Source organism: Jaminaea rosea, assembly GCF_003144245.1.
Source record: "Jaminaea rosea strain MCA 5214 unplaced genomic scaffold BDZ90scaffold_7, whole genome shotgun sequence".
NCBI lineage: Eukaryota > Fungi > Basidiomycota > Exobasidiomycetes > Microstromatales > Jaminaea > Jaminaea rosea.
Genome location: NW_020289981.1, coordinates 439999 through 462167, shown reverse-complemented (window position 1 = coordinate 462167; position 22169 = coordinate 439999). Strand labels below are relative to the sequence as shown.

The window sequence follows — 22169 nt, the reverse complement described above, 5'->3', positions numbered from 1 at the left end:
GCTCCACTCACGTCAGGTCGCAGCTCACCCACAGTCGCACGACTTGCAGGCTGGGCCGCGGCTCAAGGCACATGGCACATGGCAGCGGCCTCAGTCCGACGACGAACGGGAGCAGCCAGCCTCGTTCCCCGCGTCGCTCGCAATACCACCCACATCACCACTCTCTCTGCATACACTCCACCTACGCCAAGACTCGGTCATCATGTCGACAACCGCTACTGCTGCGGCTACCGCAGACAAAGACAAGGGTCAGTCATGCTGAAGCGAACATTCCCTCGTCTCAAGCCGTCACTATATGCTGACCACGCTCCCTCACAGCCAACCCCCCACCAACAGTAGACCTCTCTACCCTCCCCACATCCGCCCTCACATCCTACGTAGAGTACTATTCCCTCGCTCCCAATTATCCACCAGCGCGTCCAGCGCGCGCTCGTTCTTCCACTCCATCAGACTTCTACGATGAGGAGGACGAGGCTGAAGACGATGACGCAGCCGCAGGCGAAGAAGGAGCGGACGATGAGACAGGACAAGGAGAGGGCGCCGAGGACCAACGAACAGAGGAGGAGATCCTTGCCGAGGCATCCGGAAAGCGTAGAGCAGCCTTAGCATCTGCCGCAGCTACATCAACGTCCTACTCCGGTAAAGCCTCCGACCGCTTTCGCGCTCGTTCCCCACCGGCGACGACGACTCCCGGTGGCCCCTCCGCGGGCAAGAAGCGCTCCCACGCCGACGCAGAGGACGGCGAGGATGTCCCGAGGGAAAGGGAAGGGGAGCCCTGTCCTGACGACTTCTTTGACGAGGAAGACGCCAAGAGTTATTTGGCGGGGCTTGCACAGAAGCACTTCGCTGCACAGCAGGCCCCGAAGGAAGGCGAGGTGGTTGTTGGGTTCCTGTATAGGTGTAGGACTAAGGGTAAGTGCGCCTCGGACATGAGAGATGCGCTGACATTGAGGATATGGGGGGATTGACTGGCTGACGATCCTCTTCACGCCGCGCAGACAAGTGCCTCAAGATCGCGTAGACGATGGGAGATCGTGGACTCGCCTGACCTCACCTCCCTTGACACCAACGGCCAGGAAATGATTGTCTAGCATGTATTTGTATCGCTGCTTTCGACCTCCAATACCAACGCCCCTTACCACACACAAAGCTCTCTTGGTCGCTGAAGTCCTTCCGCGGTGCTGTTGCCGCCTCGAGCTGTCCTCGAAGCCCTTCTTCAACCCCGGGCGCCAGGAGACCACAAGCGCATCACGCCAGCAGTCGCCTAGAATCTCTAACCAGAATCAGACGCACGATGACCTGCTCACTCGTAATCGCTATGATCGTGAGACATATATCCATTCGTTCAAGCAAGAAGAGAGCACCTTTGATGATCCAGAAATGCGCGTCTACTCCCAGGTCTCGTACCCACCAGCCGAGATGACCGGCTTGCCAGTCTCCTTGCAAATGGCCTCCCACACAATCTTCGTACCCTCTTTCCATCCCTTGACCTGAATAGTCTGACCAGGCAAGAGCGTACCCGCAAAGCGAACCTTGAAGGCCTTGGGGAAGCCGTACTCCTCATACAGGCTCTTCACGCACACACCCAGCGAGCAGAGTCCGTGAAGGATCGGCTTCTCAAAGCCACCCATGCTGGCAAAGGAAGGGTCGACGTGCAGCGGGTTCTTGTCGCCGCTGAGACGGTACAGGGCAGCCTGCGACTCGTCCGTCTTGATGTCCTTCTCGAAGTCGGGCTTGCGGCTAGGCGGCTTGTTGGGGGCAGAGGCTGCTCCCCAATCACGACCTTGCTTCTTACCCTCGAAGCCGCCAGCTCCGCGGATGAAGACGACAGAGTGGGAGTCAAAGAGCTCCTTGCCGCTCTGCGCATCGACGGTCTTCGTTCGCGCGGCGATCGAGGCAGCCTTGCCCTTGTCGAGCACCTCGGCGATCTTGGGGTGATTGATCACCTTGCCCGAGGTGGGCAGCTCCTTGACCTTGAACTCGACGCTCTGCTCGCCGTGGAGCAGCTTGGTCGGGTCAAAGTTGGGCAGCCAGTCCATCGGAATGCCAGAGGAAGCGGCGAAGGGGATAATGACCGCGGCCGAGGGGATCAGCTGGAAGTCGTCGTCTCCCTCGTAAACGTACTGCAGCTCCTGAGCAGTAGCACCGATGCCTAGGTTGTAGAGGATGGTGCTGTCCTCGTCCCAGGCGTACTCGACGGGCTCAAGCTGCTGGCGCTTGGCTTCCTTCACAAAGTCCGGGTCTTCCTCGTCGATCCAAGCTTCGAGCTCGGGGCCACCCTCGCCGCCTTCTTCCTCCTCGTCGTCGTCCCCACCACCGGCGCTGATGTTGGCCATGATGTCTTGGATCGACTCTTGGTTGCTAGCAGGCCAGCTGGCGCGCTCAGGGTCGTAGTCGATGATCTTGCTGAAGTTCTGCTCGATGATCTCGGGCTCGAGGGTCTTGCCGAACTTGAACGCGTGACCACCAGAGCGCTGCCATCGGACTGCGGCGACCCATCCACCAGAGACCTCAAAGAGACCCTTAGTCACCTCTTGATTAGCCTCACTGGCCAGGTAGCCTACGGCCGGGGCAACAAAGTCAGGCTTGAAGGCGTCGACCATCTCCTGAGGCCAGATCGTCGAAGTCATGGCAGTGCCTGCGTTGGGCGCAATGGTGTTTGCAAGGATCCCGTACTTCTGACCCTCAATGGCGAGCGTCTGCGTAAGACCGAGGATACCGCCCTTGGCCGTAGAGTAGTTGGCCTGGCCGAAGTTGCCGTAAATGCCCACCGCCGAGGTGGTGTTGACGATGCGGCCGTACTTTTGCTGCTGGAAGATGGGCCAAGCAGCCTTGCAGACGCTGTAGGTGCCGCGGAGGTGCACGTTGATGACTGCGTGCCACTCCTCGTCGCTCATCGAGGCAAAGGACTTGTCTCGCAGGATACCGGCATTGTTGACGATGATGTGAAGCCCACCGAAGGCATCAGTAGCGTCCTTGACGAGCTTCTCGCCATTCTCCGCCGAGCCAATGGCAGGGGCAGCCTTGCCGCCAGCCTTCTTGATCTCGTCGACGACAGCGTTGGCTGCCTTCTCTGCAAAGTCATTGACCACGACGTTGGCGCCGAGCTTGGCGAACATTTGGGCGTAGGCCTTGCCCAGACCAGCACCAGCACCAGTAATGAGAACCGTCTTGCCGTCGAAGCGGACCTTGCCATCACCCTGGTCGTTAGCCTTGGCCTCCTTGGCCCTCTCGAGGAACTCGAGGTGGTTGGCGTCGGTGATCTTCTCAGGGTACTCCGGCGACTCGTCAAAGTCCAAGATCTCGTCGATACGCTGGCCGACTGCCGAAGGGGTGAAAGTGTCGTCCGCTCGGAATACGACACCGCGAGATCGCTCACGACGCACGCCAGCCATAAAGCCAGCACCAGATTCGATGAGGAGGCCAGAGTGCTCCGTGTTGGCGCCGGAGACGAGGTAGGTGGCCAGGGGGGCAACCATCTCGGGCTTGAGGTTCTCGAGGATCTCGGGCGGCATGACCGAGGCGAGCATTTGGGATGCGGCGATGGGGGCGATGCAGTTGGCAATGATGTTGTACTTGGCGCCCTCGATGGCGAGCGTCTTGGTGAACGAGATCATGGCCCTGAGCGATCAAAAGGCAAGCAGCAGAGCAAGGTCAGCACGAAACTCGTACAGCTCAGCTCAATTTCTGCCTTTCCTGGCCTCGCTCGCACTCACATCTTGGCAGCAGAGTAGTTTGCCTGACCGAAGTTGCCGTAGATACCAGCGGCCGACGAGATGTTAATGATGCGGCCGAACTTTTGCTTGCGCATGTGAGGCCAAGCAGCGTGAGCACAAGCGTACGAGCCAGTGATGTGGACAGCCGTGATGGCGTCCCACTCCTTGTCGCTCATCGACTTGAAGCTGCAGCGATAGACGGAGGTCCAGGTTAGCATACGCTCACAGCGTCGCAAGGGTCATAACGCCTACTTACGACTTGTCGCGCAGAATACCAGCATTGTTGACGACAATGTCGATTCGACCAAAGCTGTCGATGGCCTGTTGAATGATCTTGGCACCCTCGAGGTTCGAGTCAAGGTTGGCAACAGCGTCTCCACCTGCCTTCTTGATCTCCTCGACGACGACCTCGGCTGCCTTGCGGTTCTTGTCCTGCGTCGAGGGACCCAAGTCGTTGACGACGATCTTGGCACCTCGTGCGGCAAGGCCGAGAGCATAGCTGAGCGACAGAAGGGAGGTATTGAGGTCAGCTTGATCGCATCGTGGAGGGCCACGCTGCGACGCTCACGCTCGACCGAGCCCGTTACCGGCGCCGGTAACGAGGGCCACACGACCCTTGAGGGAAAGCTTTCCGGATTCGTGAGTGGGGAAATCCGACATTTTGGATGATGTTGTAGAAGGAGGAAAGGAAAGAGATTGCTTGACCGGCACTTGTATTCAATCGTTGTCGCAGCCCCCTTCTCCCCTCCCCCCGCTTACTCTCGCTCGACCGGCCCACCTGGGACACAGGGACGTCGACTGGTGAGCCGCCCTGCCGAGGGCCAGGCGTGCGGGGGATGGAGGCTGGCCGCCTTGCGTCAGAGCAAGACCTCGCTCGCGCTCCGAGCTCAAGTCCACCCGCTTTCCTCGATCCGGCTTTTCACGCGGGCCGGTCCGCCGGTGGAGCGTCGAGCCGCGAGCAGAGGAGAGAGCGATGAGAGCGAGCGACATCAAGAGCTCATCATGCAGCCGCAAGCTCAATCAAACGCACGAGAAGATGATGAGGAGACCCTGATTTTGATTGGGGAAACTGGTGGGTGCTCGTGCGCGCGTGTCATGAGAGAGATGATACACAGAGTGGGGAGGAAAGCGTGGCCAGCGATATTGAATGACGTCTAGCTGTAAAAGTCGAAAGAAACACCATCGACAGGAAATGGTAGAGAAGAAGAGTATAGCCACGAGCCCTTTGCGCGCCTAGGCCCCCCAGGTAGACATGAACACAGGGGGGTCAAGTCTGCGATCATTGACAGGTATTTCCCTATCCGATCCTCTCGAGCCATGACTCGTGTAGCTAAACGTAGAAGGGGCCGCTCCTCCACCACTCGACGAAGCCGCTCCGCCTGGCCCACTACTCGCGATGCTCCCCTTTCTCTGCCCAGTACCGCCGTCGGGGGAGGACAGGGTCGTGCTGCTGTACGTAGAGGTGAAAAGCCCGCCCTTGTTGTGAGGCTGTTGTGCAACACGGCGTCTAGCCTTTTCGCGCGTGGCGGCCTCGATCGTTTCCAAGCTAGGCAGCTGAGCGACGGAGATACGGTCCGGGTCACGGAAGGCACGGGTGGTGTTCCAGCTCTCAGCTCGTTCTGCTGGGTTGACGCCACTAGCGCCGCCGCTCTTGTTGGAACGAGAGCTCAGGCTCGCCGTATCCGAATGGTGACTGCCCGACCCTCCTCCGGCTCCACTTGAAGTTGCGTTGGATTTGACGCGTGAGCGCGAGATACGGGAGCGGAAGTCGAAATTCTTGCTTGATGAAGCGACGGCGACGGCGTCGCTGCTGTCCAAACGAGCAAAAGAGCCGATGGCCGGGATGAGAGACGAGGTTGACGCCGTCTCACCACTGCCTTCTCCTGGCGCTTCTGCTACGGGCCGCAGTGACCCGACGTTCCCGCTCGAGGCCTTGCGCATCTCTGTCGGGGATCGTTGAGAGGAGCGGAGCCCACCGTCATCTTCGCTGCTGCCGAAGCCCTCAGCTGCAAAGTAGGAGCCCTTGCGCTCCTGTTGCGCAAGAGCGATGAGCGACGGACTCATCAAGTTGTCTTGACTGGCCGCCGCTTGTGACGCCGCACGGTCATTCACCTGCACTTCCGATGAAAGGATGTATTGCCGACACTCGTACTTGGCCACTTCGATGCGCAGCTGACGGATGCGGGCTGCGAGCGGGGTAGCGGCTGCTTCGATACGCTCTCGGGTCGAGCGTTGGAAGGGAGTCATGATGGTGAATTGGCGCGCCAGGCGAAGCAGTTCCTGAAGCTCGTTGGAGTGGGCATAGAGAGTGCGATTGACGATTTCAAGCTTGGGGACGAGCTCGCGACGTCGAGCCGCGACCTTGGCTCGGAGCAGCTGAGCAGGGGTAGCTTGCGGAGCTGGTGTAGCTGATGACGATGCTGCTGCTGCTGCTGCTGCTGCTGCTGCTGCGGGGCCGGGTTGCGCAAAGGGGTCACTCGTGGACCATTGCCTGTCTGAGCCACCTTGACTTGAGGAGCGACTCATCGAGTTGCCTCCAAGGAGCCTGTCGCCGTTCATGAGCGCGAATGTGTCAAGGTTTGTCACCTTGAGACCTGCTGCTCTGAAGCAAGCGCAGAAGTTGATGCCGGCAATCCATTCCTATTAGGGACGATCGAAGATCAGCTTTCATGTTCTCACCCGCTTCTCACCCTGCTCGTACTCACGTTCATATCGCCCTTATCGCGCACCTGGAAGAGGTACTCGTGCTGAACTGTCCCCTGCACGCCGACCAACCTCAACACGCTCTCGTCACGATCGAAGCTATCGTCCTTGAGCGCAATGGCGTCTCCAAGCGACAAGACTCCATCCGGCCTGAAGTTCGTGATCTTGGGCGTGATCAAGATGCCTTTCTTCCTCTCCTCTGGCGTCGCATCAGCCAGCTGCTCGCTAATTTGAGCCTGAAGCGCGTCAATCCATACGAGGTCGCGGAAGAAGAGGAGCTGAGAAGAGGAAAGGACCATTCCGCAGCTCTTCCATTTCGAGGAGCTGTTCTTCTTCGTCTTCTCCGTGACCTCGTCTTTGCGATTCACGATGCCCACCTTGAAGATGCGCAGCGTAAGTGTCGAGTCGGGCTCGTTGCCCAGTCCACCGTTGCCGATCATCTCTGGGCCTGACCACCCTGCTGCCCCAGTGGCACCGGGAGCGAGGTTGTCTGCTGGCGCGGGCGTCGAGACGGAAGAGCGCCTTGAGGCGACGACCTCGATGGAAGGCGCAGACATGTAAGCTCTTGCGAGCGTTGGGACATCTATGTGCGTGGCGGCGCCGGTGTAAGAGTAGGGATCGTCCTCAGGTATGATGTTGTCGATGTTCGGGCAGAGGGAGCTGAGCCGCCCCTGTCTGATGATCCAATAGGCGTCGACCGTCTTGTCTCCCTTGTCCTTTGATCCTGCACCGAAGCTGGCAAGGAATCCAGTCTTCTCCCCTCCACCGCTCAGCGGGGCTGGGCTGATGGGGACAGGCGCAGCACTTGCCGCCTCATCCGAGTAGACGAACTGAGTGAATGTGAGATTGTCGTACAGGTACTCGAGGATATCCTGCGGCACGCCCGATGAGGCCGTGTTCTTGACGTAGTCCGCTTTCGACATCTTCGTCTTGGCGTTCCGATTGAATGCGTCCGTGTGGAGCATCATGAGCGAGAAGGCCAGTATGTACGGCTGATCATCCGATGCGAACAGCTCCTCGTTGCACTCGTTATACCGCTTGGCAAAGGCCTCCATCACACGGTCAATTTGCTGCGTCTCCTTCGGAAGGCGGAGCTCCATCAACATCTTGCGCAGCGCAATATCCAGGGGGTTGCCCACGAAGAGGAAGCGGCGCATATAAACGCGCAGAGCTTCCAGGTGGAACTCGTCCGTCGAGGAGGCCAGCATGGTCGCTACGTCGCTGTGGTCGACTGTCAGGAGGATGCGCTCTACGTACTCGTCTGGGGCCTCGTCGGGTAGGATGGGATACTTCTTCGTCGAGGCGGACGACGAATGCTGAGTTTCGTCAGGTAAAATTGTGCTACCTGCCGCACTCGCGTCGGCGTTGACATTGAGCGTTGGCGTAGGTGTCGTGGTCTGCGCACCTCGAGAAGGCGTGGGCGTGGCAGCAGGGCCAGTAAAAGGGCTTTGGCGACCGGAAGACGACATCGCCCTTGTCCTGGTGTTGCCTCCGCCGAAGATGTTGAGGTTAGGCAGTAATGACGATGCACGGGGACGTCCACCACCACTAGCACCTCCGCCTCCACCACCGAATAGAGCAGCAGCTCCACCGCTAGCCTCGAGCCTGGACGAGTCGTTAGCTGCGGTAGTCCCCAGAGGAGACGCGGGGCTGATCGCAGTCGCGGTTGATGGCCTCGATGGGGTGGTGCGACTAAGCGCAGCATCGCCGGATGATCGCGCAAAGTCTGACGAACCATCACGGCTGCCTCCGGGCGTTGCTGTCCTCGGTCTACGACCAGTGAGGCCGCGCATCAGCTTGTTGCCCTTTCCAGGCGTGGTAGCGGGAGCGCCGCCTCGACTGCTGGTGTCTCCGCTCAACGAGTCGCGCGGGCTTTCCGTATTTAGCAAACCGCTGGACCCTACGCGACGAAGGAGGAGGTTGCTCGAAGATCTCGCTCGAAGTTGTTGCTGAAGAGGGGGTGGCGGAGGGCTCGAAGTCGGCGGTATCGATGGCTGCGGCTTGTTGGTTGCATTCGCGAGCGCCTGAGCGTCCAGGTACGACGAGGTAGGGGCAATACTTGCAGGAGATGCAGGGCCGGGCACAGCGAGCGATGCATTGCTGTTGGCTCCAGAGCTGCGACGTGGGAAAGGAGCCAAGGTGGCCTGCAAGCTCGTGTTCGAGGCTGAAAAGGATGCAGCCTTGCCGCTCCTTGCTGCGCTTCGAGATGTTACGTCTCCCCCAGAGGATGAGATGGAAGCCCGAGCCATGTCGTTGGAGCTATCGCGGGAGCTGTTGTACATCGAAGGAGAAGAGCTCTCGGAATGCCACGTCGATCCTTCGGAGGGGCGAGCCTGAAGCGGGACTGCGATGCCTCCCATGCTGACAGTCGGCTCATTTGCAGAAGGGACTGATAGGCTGGGTCGGCCGCTGGACGACGCTCGATCAGAATCGCGCTCACGGGTACCGTTTCCGCCGCCTCCACTGCCTCCACCGAACAGGGCAATCGATCGTCGCCTGAAGCTCGATCCCGATGACTCTGTCGAGATACGTTGTCTGCTACTGCTAGCAGCGGTTGTAGCGTGTGGGTTGGCGGCAAGGGAGGACTTCCTCCGCTCATCGAGACTGAGCGCCGCTGCCCTCTGCCCTGGACTACCCGGAGCTGCCGTCGATGCTGAGGAATGGGAGGCATGAGAACGAGTGTCGAGGGAGAAGCGGCCATTGGATGCGGGAGCTGGCCCTCGTAGTCTAGCCGCAGCGACTGTGTCGATCTCTGGGCTACTGGAGAGGGCCTTGGAGTCCGCTTCGGACGCTTGACTGCCTCTGCTCTCAGACTGCCTCGGTGGGTTCTTCTTCCGGCGCAGACTCTTGGGGATCCTGAATCGGCTGGATGAGCCCGGCGTTGTGGGGATGACAGTGGGCGCTGCGCCGTAGATGGACGCCCGAGGGTCGACGACGGAGTCCTCTGAAAAGCGTGGTGGCGCAGGGCGGGTATCCTCTGGTCGAAGCTCTGACAGATGATGGTGAAGTGGGACTGCGGCTACCGGCGCGACAATGTCTCGAGGATGCTTCATCGTTGGAGGAGGAACATCCTCCTCTGCGCTTGGAGAGATGGCAAAGACGGCATCATGGATGAGCCTGGGCGTGGCAGAAAAGTCCTGTCGCTGGCTCAACAGACTAGCCGCAGCTGGTGCCGCGGACGATGAGGTTGGAGGACCTCTGCTGCTGGAGCCCCTACGGCTGACGCCGGCGCTGCCGCTGCCGCTGCCACTCCCACTGCCGCTTCCTCCGCCGTTGCTGTTCTGTCGTTGCATCAGGTCGTGGGGCTGAGGAGGCGATGGAGGGAGCATCCTCGGGGAAGATGGGGTGCTGTTGAAGCCCGGTCGACTGGACCGTCGCCTCGGTGTTCGTACAATGGCGTCTGGAGGAAGCACGTAGCGCTCTTCCGGCGATGGCGTCGACAAGGGAGTCTGATCAGCCGGGATAGGAGGCAGGCCGCCAGATGGAGGTGGTCGAAGGACGCCCAGCTCTGGTCGCTCTCGACTCGACTCTGCACGCCGATTGAGGTCGGAGCTGCTGTCGTTGCTGCTAGAAGTGCCAACTGGGGTCGCTGACCTCGAATGCTGGCCTCTTTCAAGGAGGTGGTGTGATGGAGAGGATGGATAGACCGGAGAAAGGGTTTGAGATGAAGCTACCCTTTCGGGCATGGCGTCGACGTGGGCTCGCGAGGAACGGCCGCTGTTGCTGCCATCTGACTCGAGGCGGCCGCCTACATCGCTCCCCGTAGCTCCGCTACCATTACCCCTGCCGGCGCCGGTATGAGTGGTGCCCGACATCTTCCTCCGCCTGTCCCGCTCAGCTTCTGCTGCTTCGTGAACTGACTGGGTTGATTGTTGGAAGGCTGCAGGCGAGACGGATGGGGTGAGAGGCGGGTCGGTCTACGCTCTTGACGATCCATCTCGTACGAGTCAAGCTCACCTTTGTGTAGGGCAAACATCTCGCGGCCGACCTAGCAAGCCGGCTACTTGCGCTTCTTTTCCTTGGCGTTACGTCCCAGATGCGATGCTCAATTTCGCCATAGAAGGGCGAAGAGGGCGCGTGACAATCGAGCGCGAGATCGCCCAGCAGTTTCTCGCCTGGCTCGACGAGACGAATACGCCTGTATGATCGTGGGGCGGCTGCTAATGGCCGATGAGAATGCAGCTGAGGCGAAGACGCTGGACAGCCCGCGCTCGTCCTCTATGAGGGACGGTTCAGACGGCGCCTCGTCCTAAATGGCCTGACGTAGCAATCCCTCGTTGCGAGGAGCCGATGGAGTAGGGGCGAGTAGAGAAGTCGACGAGGCAGAAAGGAAGAAAGGAAGCTCTGCGAGATGTCAAGCCAGGAGCTAGCTCGACTATGGCTCCGCCGGTGGAAAGACCGTCTTCTCTCGTGAGATGGGCGCTGCGATACCGCGGGGTTAATCTTTTGCTCTCTCGCCCGGCCTTCGACTCGATGCTGTTGCTGCTGCAGCTGCGCCCAGCTCTTAATCTACGGCGGGGCCAGTGAACGCCTTGTACGACCAAAGACGCGGAGGGGTCTGCCTGATCTATGATGAAGATGGTGATGATGGGATCAATTGAAAAGAGAAATAGGGTCTTTCTCGTCGACTTCGTTTTCTTCTCTTCTTCGTGTGGAATCCAGGGATGCGGCAGAGGCGAAGGCGGCAGGTCATCAATGGACCGGTTGGCGAGCTCCAGGTGAAGCAGCCTCGGAGAGGGTGGGTTGGACAGACGACGACGCCAACAGGGCGCAAGCGCTCACTCGGGCATCCTGCCTGCCTGCCCGCCTGCGCCCCCCCGCTTGAACGCTTGGACCCACTCTCTGCCTGTCCCCTTGCACCACGCTACTGGCTAGTAGAGGGGCGCTAATTCTGTCCGTCGATGCTGCTTGCCTCGCTCACTGCTGCCTGGCTATCGGGCTGCCGTCCGGGCGGACGATGCGATGCGATCAGAAGAAAGTACAGCGTAGCGCAGCACGCAGCGCAGCAAACAGCGTAGAATACCGCCGAGTAGCAGCCTTGCCAGACAAGCGCTCCCTCTCAGCACTGTGCACCGTCACGGCTAGCATTCGTCACTAGCACTTAGGCTGCACAACTTTTGGACCCCTCTTGCAGAAACCGAGGAGGAAAGGAGGGACCTCTTCCTTCCTCCTCGGCGAGACCACACCTTGCTCCCACATCCTCCGCACCCTCAGCCAGGGCTGTGATAAGACGCAATTCCATACGATAGCGGGTAGCGATGTGAAGCAGCGAGGGCCGGGCCGGTCGAGCGCGATCATCGTCGAGAGAGCCAAGGTGAGATCGCCGGTCTCACCCCCTCCCACCCGAACGGCCCACTCGTACGGCCGGCCGGTTACGCAACGATGTTTTCTCTCAGAGTATCAGCATGCCCATGATCAGCCGACCTCCGAGAGCCAGATCGGCCACCTCCCCTCCCACTCTTCACCGTTATGCCGGCTCTTCAATCATTTGTTTGCTTGCTCGCTCGCCCCTTTCTCACGGTCCCACATGACCTCGAGTCGCTAAAGCATTTTCAGAACTGAATTCATTGAGTTTGCTATTTTAGGTAGAATTGCTTCTGCCGGGAATCACATCGGCGCTACGACGCACCGACGCTGCCGCGACTTGGATCGAGGGAAAATGCGAGACGAGGCGAAAAAGAACTTACTGCAACGTGCTTGAGAAGTACGATACGTGGGCGATGCGAAGCTGATGCGACGCTACGCTACGCTGCTGCTCGCCGGCCCCGTTGCAGTGGTACGGACGCACCAGAGATCAGAGGCAGGTGGGGTGCAAGAGGGATAGAGTGGGGTTTTGCAGGATGAGAGAAAGGAATGGTGGGATGTCAGAGATGAAGGGCAAGCCCCGCGTTCCTGCAGGGACGCTTGTGATGATGCTTCAATCTCACCGCGCGCATAGACGACGATGGGCAGGTGGGGGCCGCCTCGTGATCATCTGTGGGCGACAAGGATAGATGCGGAAGAGGTGAAGTGGAAGAAGAGCCTGGGCGGTCGTCGCTCGAGGACGAGAGAAGAGGGAGATGATGAGAAAGACCGTATCCGCCAACACCTGCCTAGCGCAAACTCTTTGCTCGAACCCAACGCCATTCATTGGCGTGACAGGCGACTCTCCTACCGGGAGCTCAAGTAGGGCCTGCGCGTACGGGACAAGCGGGGAGAGGAGGAGCGAGGCTGCTTTGCTGTGCTGCCTGTGCTTTGCGGAGGAGGTTTCATGCTTGCGCGTCTTTACCCCAAACGAGCGGAAAGAATTCCCTCGCTGATGCTGTCGACGCCAAAGGGAGATTCGTTGGTCAGCCTTACTCTCTCAGTCTTCGCCTGACCCACGCGGCACACTCACAAAACGGCTCCCACCTGTCTTCCTCCAAACCATCGCCCATTCAACCCAGCAATAGCTCTTGAGGCACCGTCGATGTCTGCGAAGCGGAGGTAAATCTCGCCATAGCTGCTGTCCTTGTCTACAAGGCATTGCTCCACTCGCCCATACTTGGACTCGCACTCTCCCTTGACGTCTTCAGCAAGATCCTTGTCCCAGTCGCGTTCGGTCTCTCTGCGGGCGAGACGGGGGAAAGATGGACGGTCAGTCTACGTTGCGATACAGAGACATCCGTGATGATATCGGGGCACTGCACGCACTCTTCAGGATTGAACATATTCTTCAGAAGAACGCCGCGACTCTTGGCTTCGGGGATTGAGGCGGGACGGACTTGCTCTGGAGCAGCGGCAGGGGATGCCTGACTGCCGTCATTCCTAGCGAGCATAGCCATGAGATTTGCGCGATTCTGCGAGGTCAAGCCTCCCCCTCCGCCATCGTCATACGCTGAAGTGAGCGTGGCGGTGTTACCCGCTGCCAGCATGGCTGCTTGCGCAGCAGCTGCGGAAGAGGATGCAGCTTGAGCTGAAGCTGGCGCAGGGGGAGAAGCTGCACCACCAGCTGACGCATTCCTGAGCTGGGCAGCCGTCTTGCCTTCTTGTCCACGAGCATTGACGTGTCCAACGCGGATGTTACGCCCAGCAAGCTCAAAATTGTCCATGTGCTCAATAGCCCTCTCTGCCTCTGCGGCGCGCTTGAACTGCACGAAAGCAAAACCTTTGCTCTTTCCATTGGGCTCGCGATGCAGGTCGACATGGTCAATCTCGCCGAACGGTTCGAAGACCGCCTTGAGGTCTGCGTCGGTGATGCTAAAGTGGAGACTGCCGACGTAGAGGCGAGCGTCAGTGTTCGCGTGATAGGTGGCGTTGCGATGCCCTGGAGCTACGTGACCCATTGCGGTTGCGAGATGAGGTGGAAGAGGGAGGTTTTCCAGTGCGCCTGGGGCAAGCTGAGCGATGAGATTGGGTCGAATGGGGGCGGCAGCTGTAGAAGCTCCCTCGCCGCGATTGCGGGCTGCTTCGGTGAGCTGAACGAGGATGGGAATACCGTATATCTTCTCTCCCGAGCAGTCGCATGCCTTGCGTACTAGGTCTTCGCTGCGCAGCTCCACGTAGCCGATGCCCTTGCTGCGTCCAGTGTGACGATCTGTTACGATGCGAACGTCTTTGACAGTATCTTCTCCCAACTTCTCTTCGAAGAACTCGCCCAGGTCACGCTGCGTAAGGCGAGCAGACAGCTGCGAGCAAAAGACTGACCTGCGCTCATAGTCATCTGGCTCTGGCGTGGGCGTCCTGCGGCGAGGAGGAGAGGGGGAGCGAGGTCGAGAGGAGTAGCGGCCGCCACGATGGTAGTCTGAGCGGGGAGAGTAATAGTCATAGCCTCCTCGAGGCGGTGGGGGTCCGCGATAGTAGTCGTACTCATAGTCGTGGCGACGAGATGATGGCTGGCGTCGACGGTCGTAAGGATCGCGGTCGCGCTCTCGACTGTCATATCGGCGACTGCTTCGCTGGCTGCGAGCATCATCGTCATCGTCTTCATCTCGGGTGCTCCTAGCAACACTCGCTCGGCGATGGGAATCATGGCCGTTTGATCGTCGACGGTCGCTGTCGGGATCAGCCGAGTCTCTGCCGCTTCTCCTTCTGTGCCTTTCGCGCTCACGGTCACCGCGGTCACTGCGACGGCTGCTCTTTGATGCTGCAGCTGGCTCAGGATCGGGGCTGTCGGTGTCGTATCTTCGCGTTGATCGAGGAGGTGGCGACTGTGAAGATCTAGATGGAGGAGAGCGCGAGGATCGATCCCCACGACGACGAGGAGCAGGGGGAGAGCTCGACGCTGTATTCTTTGGATTCTTGGATGCCATTGCTCGACGTCGCAGCTGATCTGCGAGAGCCTTCTCTCGATCAGCAGGATCTTGCTGTGGCGGCGACGGCGATGCTGATGGACTGTGCGATTGCGCCATGCTCAGCAGTGAAGATGATCAAGCTGAGGTGGCGATGGTGGTCGTTGTGATGGATACGACGGCAAGCTTCACCAAGCAAGACAAGCTCAGCCAATTCCAATCCACTGCCGGCGTCGTTTGCCCCACGTCGGCACACACGCCACGTGGCGAACATGCTGGCCGGCGTCCGTGCTCAACACTCAACACTTGCAACACCTCAACATCAACACTTGGACCCTTGACTTGCTTCCTTCTCACACCTAACAATCGCCGCGACAATGGCTTTGCCTAGCACAATCTCTGCCGCGAGAGCAATGGCGGAGGGTCTGCCGACACAGCTCATCCACGAGGGAGTCAAAGAGTACCCGAAGCCAGAGGCAGTTAAGTTCACCTACGGTACAGCTGGTGTGAGGACAAAGTGAGTCGGTCGGGGAGGGGGCTGGGAATCAGAGGTCGAGACGTAGGAGGAAGACTAAATTTGCTGCTGCTTTGTGCACGCGCAGAGGAGCCATCCTGGAGAGCGTTTGCTACCGCATCGCCCTCATCAGCGCGTTGCGCAGCAAGAAGCTCGGCGGAAAGACGGTCGGCCTCATGGTCACAGCCAGCCACAACCCCGAAGAGGTGAGCGGCGTTGACGAGGCAGGACAAGCTCGCTATAGCCGAGCTGACGAGACCTCATCATCTCCCCTTGCCTTGCCAGGACAATGGCTTGAAGGCAGTCGACGCTCGGGGCGAGATGCTCGAATCGTCATGGGAAAGCCACTGCACAGCTGCCGTCAATGCCACCAACGCCGACGAGCTCATTGCAGCCCTTGAGACCCTCATCTCAACGGCCAAGATTAACCTCTCCACCCCAGCCAGCGTAGTCTATGGCCATGATACTCGCCCTACATGCCCTGCACTCTGCAAAGCTTTGGCCTCCGGCCTCGCTGCCATGGGAGCAAACATCATTGATGCTGGGCTCAAGACCACTCCTCAATTGCACTACCTCGTCAAGGCACTCAACACCAAGGGAACGCCTGATGCGTATGGCGAGCCTACGGAAGAGGTGAGCTGTAATAGCAGATCAAGCACCGCGCATCGTCGCAGCGATATTGACCCGTCTCCTGTCTACTCGCACGCAGGGCTACTATGCTAAGCTGAGCGCAGCCTACATCTCATTGGTCTCAAAATTCCCACCCACCTCCAGCCCTCTGATCGTCGACTGCGCCAATGGCGTAGGCGCAGCAGCTCTCATTGGTCTTAAGAAGCACATCGGCGAACAGTACCTTCTCATCAAAGCGCAACGCACCGACACAAAAACGCCCGGTGCCCTCAACAGCGGCTGTGGAGCAGACTACGTCAAGACGAACCAGCGTCTCCCCTCCGGCTACGAGAAGGAGTCGTCCCTTGCTCCGGGAGAGCGCATGTGCTCCTTCGACGGGGACGCCGACAGAATCGTCTTCTACTACTTGCGTGGCCCCGCTTCCCAGCCGGACAGCTTCCGTCTGCTCGACGGAGACAAAATTGCCAGCCTCGCAGCAGACTACATCGTTGAGTTGGTCAAGAAGGCTGGCGTTGAGCTCGAGGTCGGTTGCGTGCAGACAGCCTATGCAAACGGGTCGTCGACCAAGTATCTTCAGCAGCGCGTGCCTGTCACTTGCACACCCACGGGCGTGAAGCACCTGCATGCCGCAGCAGAGCGATACGATGTTGGCGTCTACTTCGAGGCCAACGGGCACGGCACCGTCCTCTTCTCGGAGTCGGCGCAGCGCACCATCAAGGAGGCCGAGCCCTCGAGCCCTGCAGCGGAGGACGCCCTCTCTCAGCTCTCAGCTCTCGTCGAGCTCATCAATCAGACGGTAGGAGATGCGATTAGTGACATGCTCCTGGTCGAGGTCATCCTGCGCTCTAGACAATGGGGCGCAGAGGACTGGGATGGGGCCTACGAGGATCTTCCTAACAAGCTGCTGAAGGTCACCGTGAAGGACCGCTTTGCCTTCAAGACGGAGGATGCTGAGCGTAAGCTTATTAGTCCTGTGGGACTGCAGGCGAAGATCGATAATGAGGTGGCCAAGTACAAGGGAGCGAGGAGCTTTGTGCGGGCGAGTGGGACGGAGGATGCCGTGCGAGTGTACGCCGAATGCGCTCTTGCGCCAGAGCTCGACAAGCTGGCGACTGCGGTTGCAAGACTGGTGCAGGAGACGGATGTTTGAGGGGTGAAGGAGAATCAATGGCAGTAAATTCGAGTACTCGATACGATAGAGGTTGGACTGGCGGCGGAAATGAAGGTACCAGGTGCTGCTCAATCACAAACATTGCTGTTTGCTCATGAAGCAGGTGCGGCTCGTGCTGCATTGTAGCGCAGATGCTTGTCGCGGATGCTGCGTCGAGTCAATCTGCTCAGCGCTGCTCTAGTTGTGCTGTGTATCCTGCAGCGTTCGCTCTGAGCGCCATTTACTTGCTTGTCGTCTTGGTAGCCTCCTCGAAGTCGCCGTTCCGGCTGCGGTCTCCTCCCTGCTCCCTTCCTCGGCCGAGCTAGGCGGTCCGACTCGACTCGCAGCAGCGGCGGGCTACCTGACTGGACCTCGCGCTCGCGGCCGCCCGCCCCGTTTCGAGGTTCGACGTTCGAGAGCGGGGCGGACGAGGCTCGGGGCCAGAGAGCGAGTGCGAGTGCGAGAGCCAGAGCCAGAGCCAGGCTGCAGTCAAGTGAATTCAGTCCATCGAGCTAGCTTCGTCCTCATCTTCACGCCCCATCTCCCTCCTTCATCAAACCTCGTCAAGTGGGTATTAGCTGAACGAAGCTGCTACATCATCATCGTCGTCGTCGTCATCGCTGCTATCGCTATGCTGGAAGAACCGAATGCCGGCCGTCGATGTCACTCTCGTCGCTAGGCCAAGGATGTGCCTGGCAAGTTGAGAGGATGAAAGAAGAAGAAGAGGACGAGGAACGACGAGAGAGAGATCTCAAAGGATCACGACGGCCAGTGACAGCAGAAAACGCAGCATAGAGCTTGAGGGAGGTGGTCATCGAGCTCAGCTAGTCGCAGTCGCAGTCGCTCTGTGAGGCTGACGGCTGCTGGAAAGGAGGCAGAGGAAGGACTGAGTCTTTCCTCCGTGAGCGGTTGCCACTGCACTCTTGTCTGGCGCCAAGAAGGGTCGCTCGAACGTGGAAAGCAGAGATGGCGAGAGAGTGGCATCGACGACAGACCACGACAGCGGCAGCGACGATGACGACGACGACGACGATGATGAGAGGAGCAGGCACTCATAATGCTGCTGCGAATCCGGTCGCTCACATTCAACCCTACCCCTTCGCACTCCTCCAGGATGCTCCAAGTGTACAAGGACGTTGAGCTCGCCATTCCCGAGGGAATCGAGGTCAAGCTTCACGCCCGCAAGGCCACCATCAAGGGGCCCCGTGGTGAGCTGACCAAGGTGAGCAGTCGAAGCCAGATGGGAGGCAAGATGGGATCGGCGGAGCGAGTGGTCAGATGTTGGACGGCGTCGTTGGATCCCTGCCAACTCTCGTAGGCCGGGCAACGGCGAGCCTGCTGCTCCCTCCAGCAATTGTCTCTGCCTCCAGCCATTCATCGTTCACCGACAAGCCCAATCGCTCACCTCTCTCGCCTTGCTTTTCCACTATCGCGCAGCACGTCAAGCACATGAACATGGACGTGCGCCTGATCAAGTCGCCCCAGGGTGACAAGATCAAGTTCATCGTCTGGCACGGTGGTCGCAAGCACCTTGCCTGCCTCCGTACCGCCAAGGCCGTCTTCGCCAACATGATCAAGGGTGTCACCCTCGGCTTCCAGTACAAGTGCCGCGCCGTCTACGCCCATTTCCCCATCAACATGATCGTCGCCGGCGACAAGCAGTCTCTGGAGATCCGCAACTTCTTGGGCGAGAAGAGGGTTCGCCACGTCACCATGAGGAAGGGTGTTACCGTCCGCGATGACCCGAGCCAGAAGGACCAGGTCCTCGTCGAGGGCAACGACATCGAGGAGGTTTCGCAGTCGGCGGCGGACATTCACGGCCAGTGCCTCGTCAAGAACAAGGATATCCGAAAGTTCCTTGACGGTATCTACCCGGCTGAGAAGACGACGATCGAGAAGGTCGAGGAGTAATCGCAGCGCGCACCTACAGCATAGCTAGCGATTTGCAGTACGACTCGGAGGGCAGCGGCGGCAGGATGGGGTTGCTCGCTCGTCGATTTCATCATCACGTCTCTTTTCATACACACACCACCACCACCCCGCGCATCGCCGCGACCCGCTTGTCTCGTTCCCATCGAGAGGAGAGCTTCCCTGTCACTCTCTCCTTTCCATGTCAATGACGCATTCTTGTAAGATCATAGCCAGGTAGATGGCATGGGTTTGACGTGAGCAGACATGATCAGGAGCGGTGAGGAATGTCGATTGATGCGTGATCCAGCCAGGAACGTGGAGACTAGGCTTCCAGGCTAAGCCCCGCCGCCACGCGGCTCATCACCGTTCACACTCACTCTCGTGCGACACTCATCCACGCTTGCCTTCACTGTCTCTTGTCGTCTGGCTCATGCTGGTCCTACTAACCGATGAATGCCTCTTGTCTTTCTCGACTCGCCGACACATCTCTCTGCTCGCCACAAATCTTCGTAGCCCCCCCTCCGCCGTCGCCCTTGCCGTCGGCTCGGCTGCGCCAGCCCCTTGACACGTTCGCCCCGGTCGCATCGCACGCCCCCACGCCCCCACGCCCCCCGACTCGCACATCCGGGAGCAGCGGGGCCAGACAATCTCTACTGTAGTGGAAGTGTCAGAGGTACACGAGGCTGGCGGCGATCAGAGGGCAGTGGGTGTGCATCTCATGTATTCCCGACGACGAACGAAAAGAGGAGGGCAGTTTTGTGGTGTGGTCGCGTTCCCTATCGTGTCCACTCGTCTCAGTCGGTCGCCACCGTGTTTGGGTCGCGATCGGACACTGCTCGCTCTTGTCGCTTTATACCACACCATCAACGGCATCATACATCCTCTTCAGGGACGGTTCTTATCAACGTCTCTGCTCACTGTCGACACGACAAGATGAACGCCACCACCGTTCAAGATGGTGCCGCGAGCTTCGCGCAGGCTGCTTCGTCCGGCAAGAGGAGGAAGCTGAGGGTCGCTATTGTCACTGGTGAGCTCGAGAGGACCCAGAGCTGATAAGATGGTTCAAGAGCGATCACTGATCCTACTCCCTCTGTGCCGCAGAGAACATGCTGCCCAAGGTCGATGTGAGCAAAAGCACCTCTTACAATCACCCTACAGCCTGTCTCTCGACTGACCAATTCCCTCCGCTCCACAGGGCGTCACCCGCACACTAGCGCGTTTGCTGGAGCATCTGAACGCTGAAGGGCACGACGCTATGGTTTTGGGACCCGAAACAGGCGTTGTGAGTATCGCGACGGGCTTCCAACAGTACAGCAAAGCTGACCTAGCGTGGCGACTGCTACAGCGCGAATACGCCGGTCACCCTGTAGTTGGCACCTTCGGACTGCCCCTGATCATCTATCCAGGCCTCAAGCTCAACTTCACAAGACCCCGCTTCATCAGGCGCCTGCATCAATTCAAGCCAGATGTACGTGCCCCCTCGCCCACCTATACATGATCTCTTCGTTCACTAACGCCCCATGGTGCTCGCCCTCGCCCTCAGGTCGTCCACTTCGTCGACCCGATCTGGCTTGGCGCCCAAATGCTGCCCATCGTACAAAAGTGGCTCCCAGACGTGCCCTGCGTTGCCTCGTACCACACGAATCTGCCTACGTACGCAGCCCTCTTCGGCATGCCCTGGCTCGAGTCGACGATGTGGAAGTGAGTCGACGCAGCAAGAGGTCACGCTCGTGTCACGGTATCGAGCTGACTTTAGAGCTCTGTCGCGCCCACTAGGCTCACCCGCGCCCTTCACTCGCGCTGCGAGCTCACCTTCTGCCCCTCGGAATCCACTCGCTCCATGCTACTGGAAAAGGGTCTCAAGAACGTCCTCATCTGGTCTCGCGGCGTAGACACCTCCCTCTTCACTCCCGCAGCACGCGACGAGAACCTGCGCGCGGGATGGGGATGCTCACCCGCCGACGCTGAGCAACGTCGACATCACGAGGCAGCGGTCCAGCAGGCGGGCGTGAGCGCAATGGCCCAAAAGCTGGGCTTGACGATGTCTGGGCCAAATGGGAAGAGGGACGAGAGCTTCATCAAGACGCCCGTAGCTTCTCCTGAGCTCAGCCCCCCTCCGGCGTACGAGAGTCTTGCGGGGATTCCAGACTTGCCCCTCAATGGCTTCGCCCTTCCACCACCGGCTTTCGTCCACCAAATCGAGAAGAACAACCTCATTGACGCCAGCGCCTCTTCCGGGGAGGGTAAGACCGTCCTCCTCTACGTGGGCCGCATCTCATGGGAAAAGAATATTCGCCTCCTCATTGAGGCCTTCAAGCTCCTGCCCCCTTCTGTCCGGTCCAAAGCCAAGCTAGTCGTCGTAGGCGACGGACCAGCTCGTGCTGACCTCACGAGGCTCAGCAAGAAGCTCGGGCTGGATGTAGCTTTCATGGGCCACCAGAAGGGGACAAGGCTGGCGGCGATGTACGCCTCAAGTGATATCTCGGCCTTCCCGAGTCACACAGAGACCTTCGGACAGGTGGTGTTGGAAGCATTGGCTTGTGGGCTGCCCGTTGTGGGGCTCCATGCCCAGGGAACGTCGGATCTGGTGACGCATGGTAGGACAGGCTTGTTGCTGGACGTGGCCAAGGCGGCGAAGGGTAGGGGAGTGCCGGGCAGCCCGCCACGAGTCGCCGTAGAAGGGAGGCCATTGATGCAGCGAAGTGCTACCGATGGGAGGAGCCCATCGATGTCTCCTGCTAGCAAGCCGGCTAGGACAACGCCTGGTCTGCCGGTGCCTATTCCGGTGAGTTGCGCAGCGGATGCGAGCTGCAACCAGCCGTACGCTGACCATCACATTTCCCTATTCATGTCTATCGCTCGTCCGCAGGAGCCTGCCGAGTTCGCGACAGCCATGGCTGCTGGTACATCCGCCTTCACCTCGTGTGCTCGCTCATACAGCATGCATCTGGAGCGTCTCATCTTGGACCGCAAGCTGCGCATGACCATGGGACGCCAAGCTCAGCTCGAGGCCGGGCGCCGTACCTGGTGGGACGCCATGGACGCGGTAGTCTGCGGTTACGAGGAAGCCATTGCCAGACGCTCGACTCCACGCAGCCAGAGGCTGAGCGATGAGGAGCTGGAGAGATTGAGGGATCGTCAGAGCAAGCAGGCGCCGCTGACTGGTGGCTGGGTCAAGTTGGCTGTGCTGCTGCTCTTGATTCTATTCTTGGTCTGGGGGCGATTCATGCTGGCATGAGGCGCGACCCACACGATGACGATGATGTGGCTTGTTTGATCTCTTTATACCCACTCTG

The 22169-nt window shown here is 59.5% G+C and overlaps 7 protein-coding genes across 7 annotated transcripts; 4 read left to right on the top strand and 3 right to left on the bottom strand.

The window, feature by feature from the left end:
* The first annotated feature begins 138 nt into the window (after window positions 1-138).
* BDZ90DRAFT_232426 (hypothetical protein) lies at window positions 139-1329 on the top strand. The gene is made up of 3 exons (XM_025506250.1): window positions 139-248; window positions 319-912; window positions 999-1329. The coding sequence occupies exons 1-3, from the start codon at window positions 203-205 to the stop codon at window positions 1019-1021; spliced, it is 663 nt and encodes a 220-aa protein (XP_025362068.1). The 5' UTR covers window positions 139-202; the 3' UTR covers window positions 1022-1329.
* On the bottom strand, window positions 1328-4376 carry BDZ90DRAFT_252696 (putative multifunctional beta-oxidation protein; the record flags this gene model as incomplete). Its single annotated transcript, XM_025507768.1, has 4 exons — window positions 1328-3621; window positions 3717-3902; window positions 3973-4215; window positions 4285-4376. The coding sequence occupies 4 exons, from the start codon at window positions 4374-4376 to the stop codon at window positions 1389-1391; spliced, it is 2754 nt and encodes a 917-aa protein (XP_025362067.1). The 3' UTR covers window positions 1328-1388.
* Window positions 4377-4911: 535 nt separating this feature from the next.
* Window positions 4912-10523, bottom strand: BDZ90DRAFT_179508 (hypothetical protein). The gene is made up of 3 exons (XM_025503759.1): window positions 10377-10523; window positions 6422-10299; window positions 4912-6356 (listed from the first exon to the last, which is right to left on the bottom strand). The coding sequence occupies exons 1-3, from the start codon at window positions 10393-10395 to the stop codon at window positions 4950-4952; spliced, it is 5304 nt and encodes a 1767-aa protein (XP_025362066.1). The 5' UTR covers window positions 10396-10523; the 3' UTR covers window positions 4912-4949.
* Window positions 10524-12635: 2112 nt separating this feature from the next.
* On the bottom strand, window positions 12636-14850 carry BDZ90DRAFT_179467 (splicing factor, CC1-like protein). The gene is made up of 3 exons (XM_025503758.1): window positions 13092-14850; window positions 12796-13005; window positions 12636-12720 (listed from the first exon to the last, which is right to left on the bottom strand). Exons 1-3 carry the CDS (start codon window positions 14786-14788, stop codon window positions 12684-12686), a joined length of 1944 nt encoding a protein of 647 aa, XP_025362065.1. The 5' UTR covers window positions 14789-14850; the 3' UTR covers window positions 12636-12683.
* A 128-nt stretch (window positions 14851-14978) lies between these two features.
* Window positions 14979-17082, top strand: BDZ90DRAFT_232423 (Phosphoacetylglucosamine mutase). Its single transcript, XM_025506249.1, has 4 exons — window positions 14979-15185; window positions 15271-15388; window positions 15468-15815; window positions 15892-17082. The coding sequence occupies exons 1-4, from the start codon at window positions 15046-15048 to the stop codon at window positions 16960-16962; spliced, it is 1677 nt and encodes a 558-aa protein (XP_025362064.1). The 5' UTR covers window positions 14979-15045; the 3' UTR covers window positions 16963-17082.
* A 994-nt stretch (window positions 17083-18076) lies between these two features.
* Window positions 18077-18873, top strand: BDZ90DRAFT_246295 (ribosomal protein L6; the record flags this gene model as incomplete). Its single annotated transcript, XM_025507547.1, has 2 exons — window positions 18077-18184; window positions 18400-18873. The coding sequence occupies 2 exons, from the start codon at window positions 18077-18079 to the stop codon at window positions 18871-18873; spliced, it is 582 nt and encodes a 193-aa protein (XP_025362063.1).
* A 993-nt stretch (window positions 18874-19866) lies between these two features.
* Window positions 19867-22081, top strand: BDZ90DRAFT_212091 (UDP-Glycosyltransferase/glycogen phosphorylase; the record flags this gene model as incomplete). The annotated part of the gene is made up of 7 exons (XM_025504129.1): window positions 19867-19900; window positions 19975-19997; window positions 20069-20155; window positions 20219-20341; window positions 20417-20574; window positions 20650-21658; window positions 21743-22081. Coding segments are annotated over 7 exons (1773 nt in total), but the record flags the coding sequence as incomplete, so codon positions are not given.
* Between the last annotated feature and the right edge of the window lie 88 nt (window positions 22082-22169).

Excerpts from the sequence above, each read along its gene's own strand:
- BDZ90DRAFT_232426 (XM_025506250.1), top strand. The coding sequence starts at position 203 with ATGTCGACAACCGCTACTGCTGCGGCTACCGCAGACAAAGACAAGG. Across the intron at positions 249-318 it reads TACCGCAGACAAAGACAAGG|CCAACCCCCCACCAACAGTA; the intron begins GTCAGTCATGCT and ends GCTCCCTCACAG. Across the intron at positions 913-998 it reads GTATAGGTGTAGGACTAAGG|ACAAGTGCCTCAAGATCGCG; the intron begins GTAAGTGCGCCT and ends CACGCCGCGCAG.
- BDZ90DRAFT_179508 (XM_025503759.1), bottom strand. Across the intron at positions 6,357-6,421 it reads GCGATAAGGGCGATATGAAC|GAATGGATTGCCGGCATCAA; the intron begins GTGAGTACGAGC and ends CGTCCCTAATAG.
- BDZ90DRAFT_179467 (XM_025503758.1), bottom strand. The coding sequence starts at position 14,788 with ATGGCGCAATCGCACAGTCCATCAGCATCGCCGTCGCCGCCACAGCAA. Across the intron at positions 13,006-13,091 it reads AATATGTTCAATCCTGAAGA|AGAGACCGAACGCGACTGGG; the intron begins GTGCGTGCAGTG and ends TCTCGCCCGCAG. Across the intron at positions 12,721-12,795 it reads AGACAGGTGGGAGCCGTTTT|CATCAGCGAGGGAATTCTTT; the intron begins GTGAGTGTGCCG and ends TGGCGTCGACAG.
- BDZ90DRAFT_232423 (XM_025506249.1), top strand. The coding sequence starts at position 15,046 with ATGGCTTTGCCTAGCACAATCTCTGCCGCGAGAGCAATGGCGGAGGGT. Across the intron at positions 15,186-15,270 it reads ACAGCTGGTGTGAGGACAAA|AGGAGCCATCCTGGAGAGCG; the intron begins GTGAGTCGGTCG and ends GTGCACGCGCAG. Across the intron at positions 15,389-15,467 it reads CCAGCCACAACCCCGAAGAG|GACAATGGCTTGAAGGCAGT; the intron begins GTGAGCGGCGTT and ends TTGCCTTGCCAG.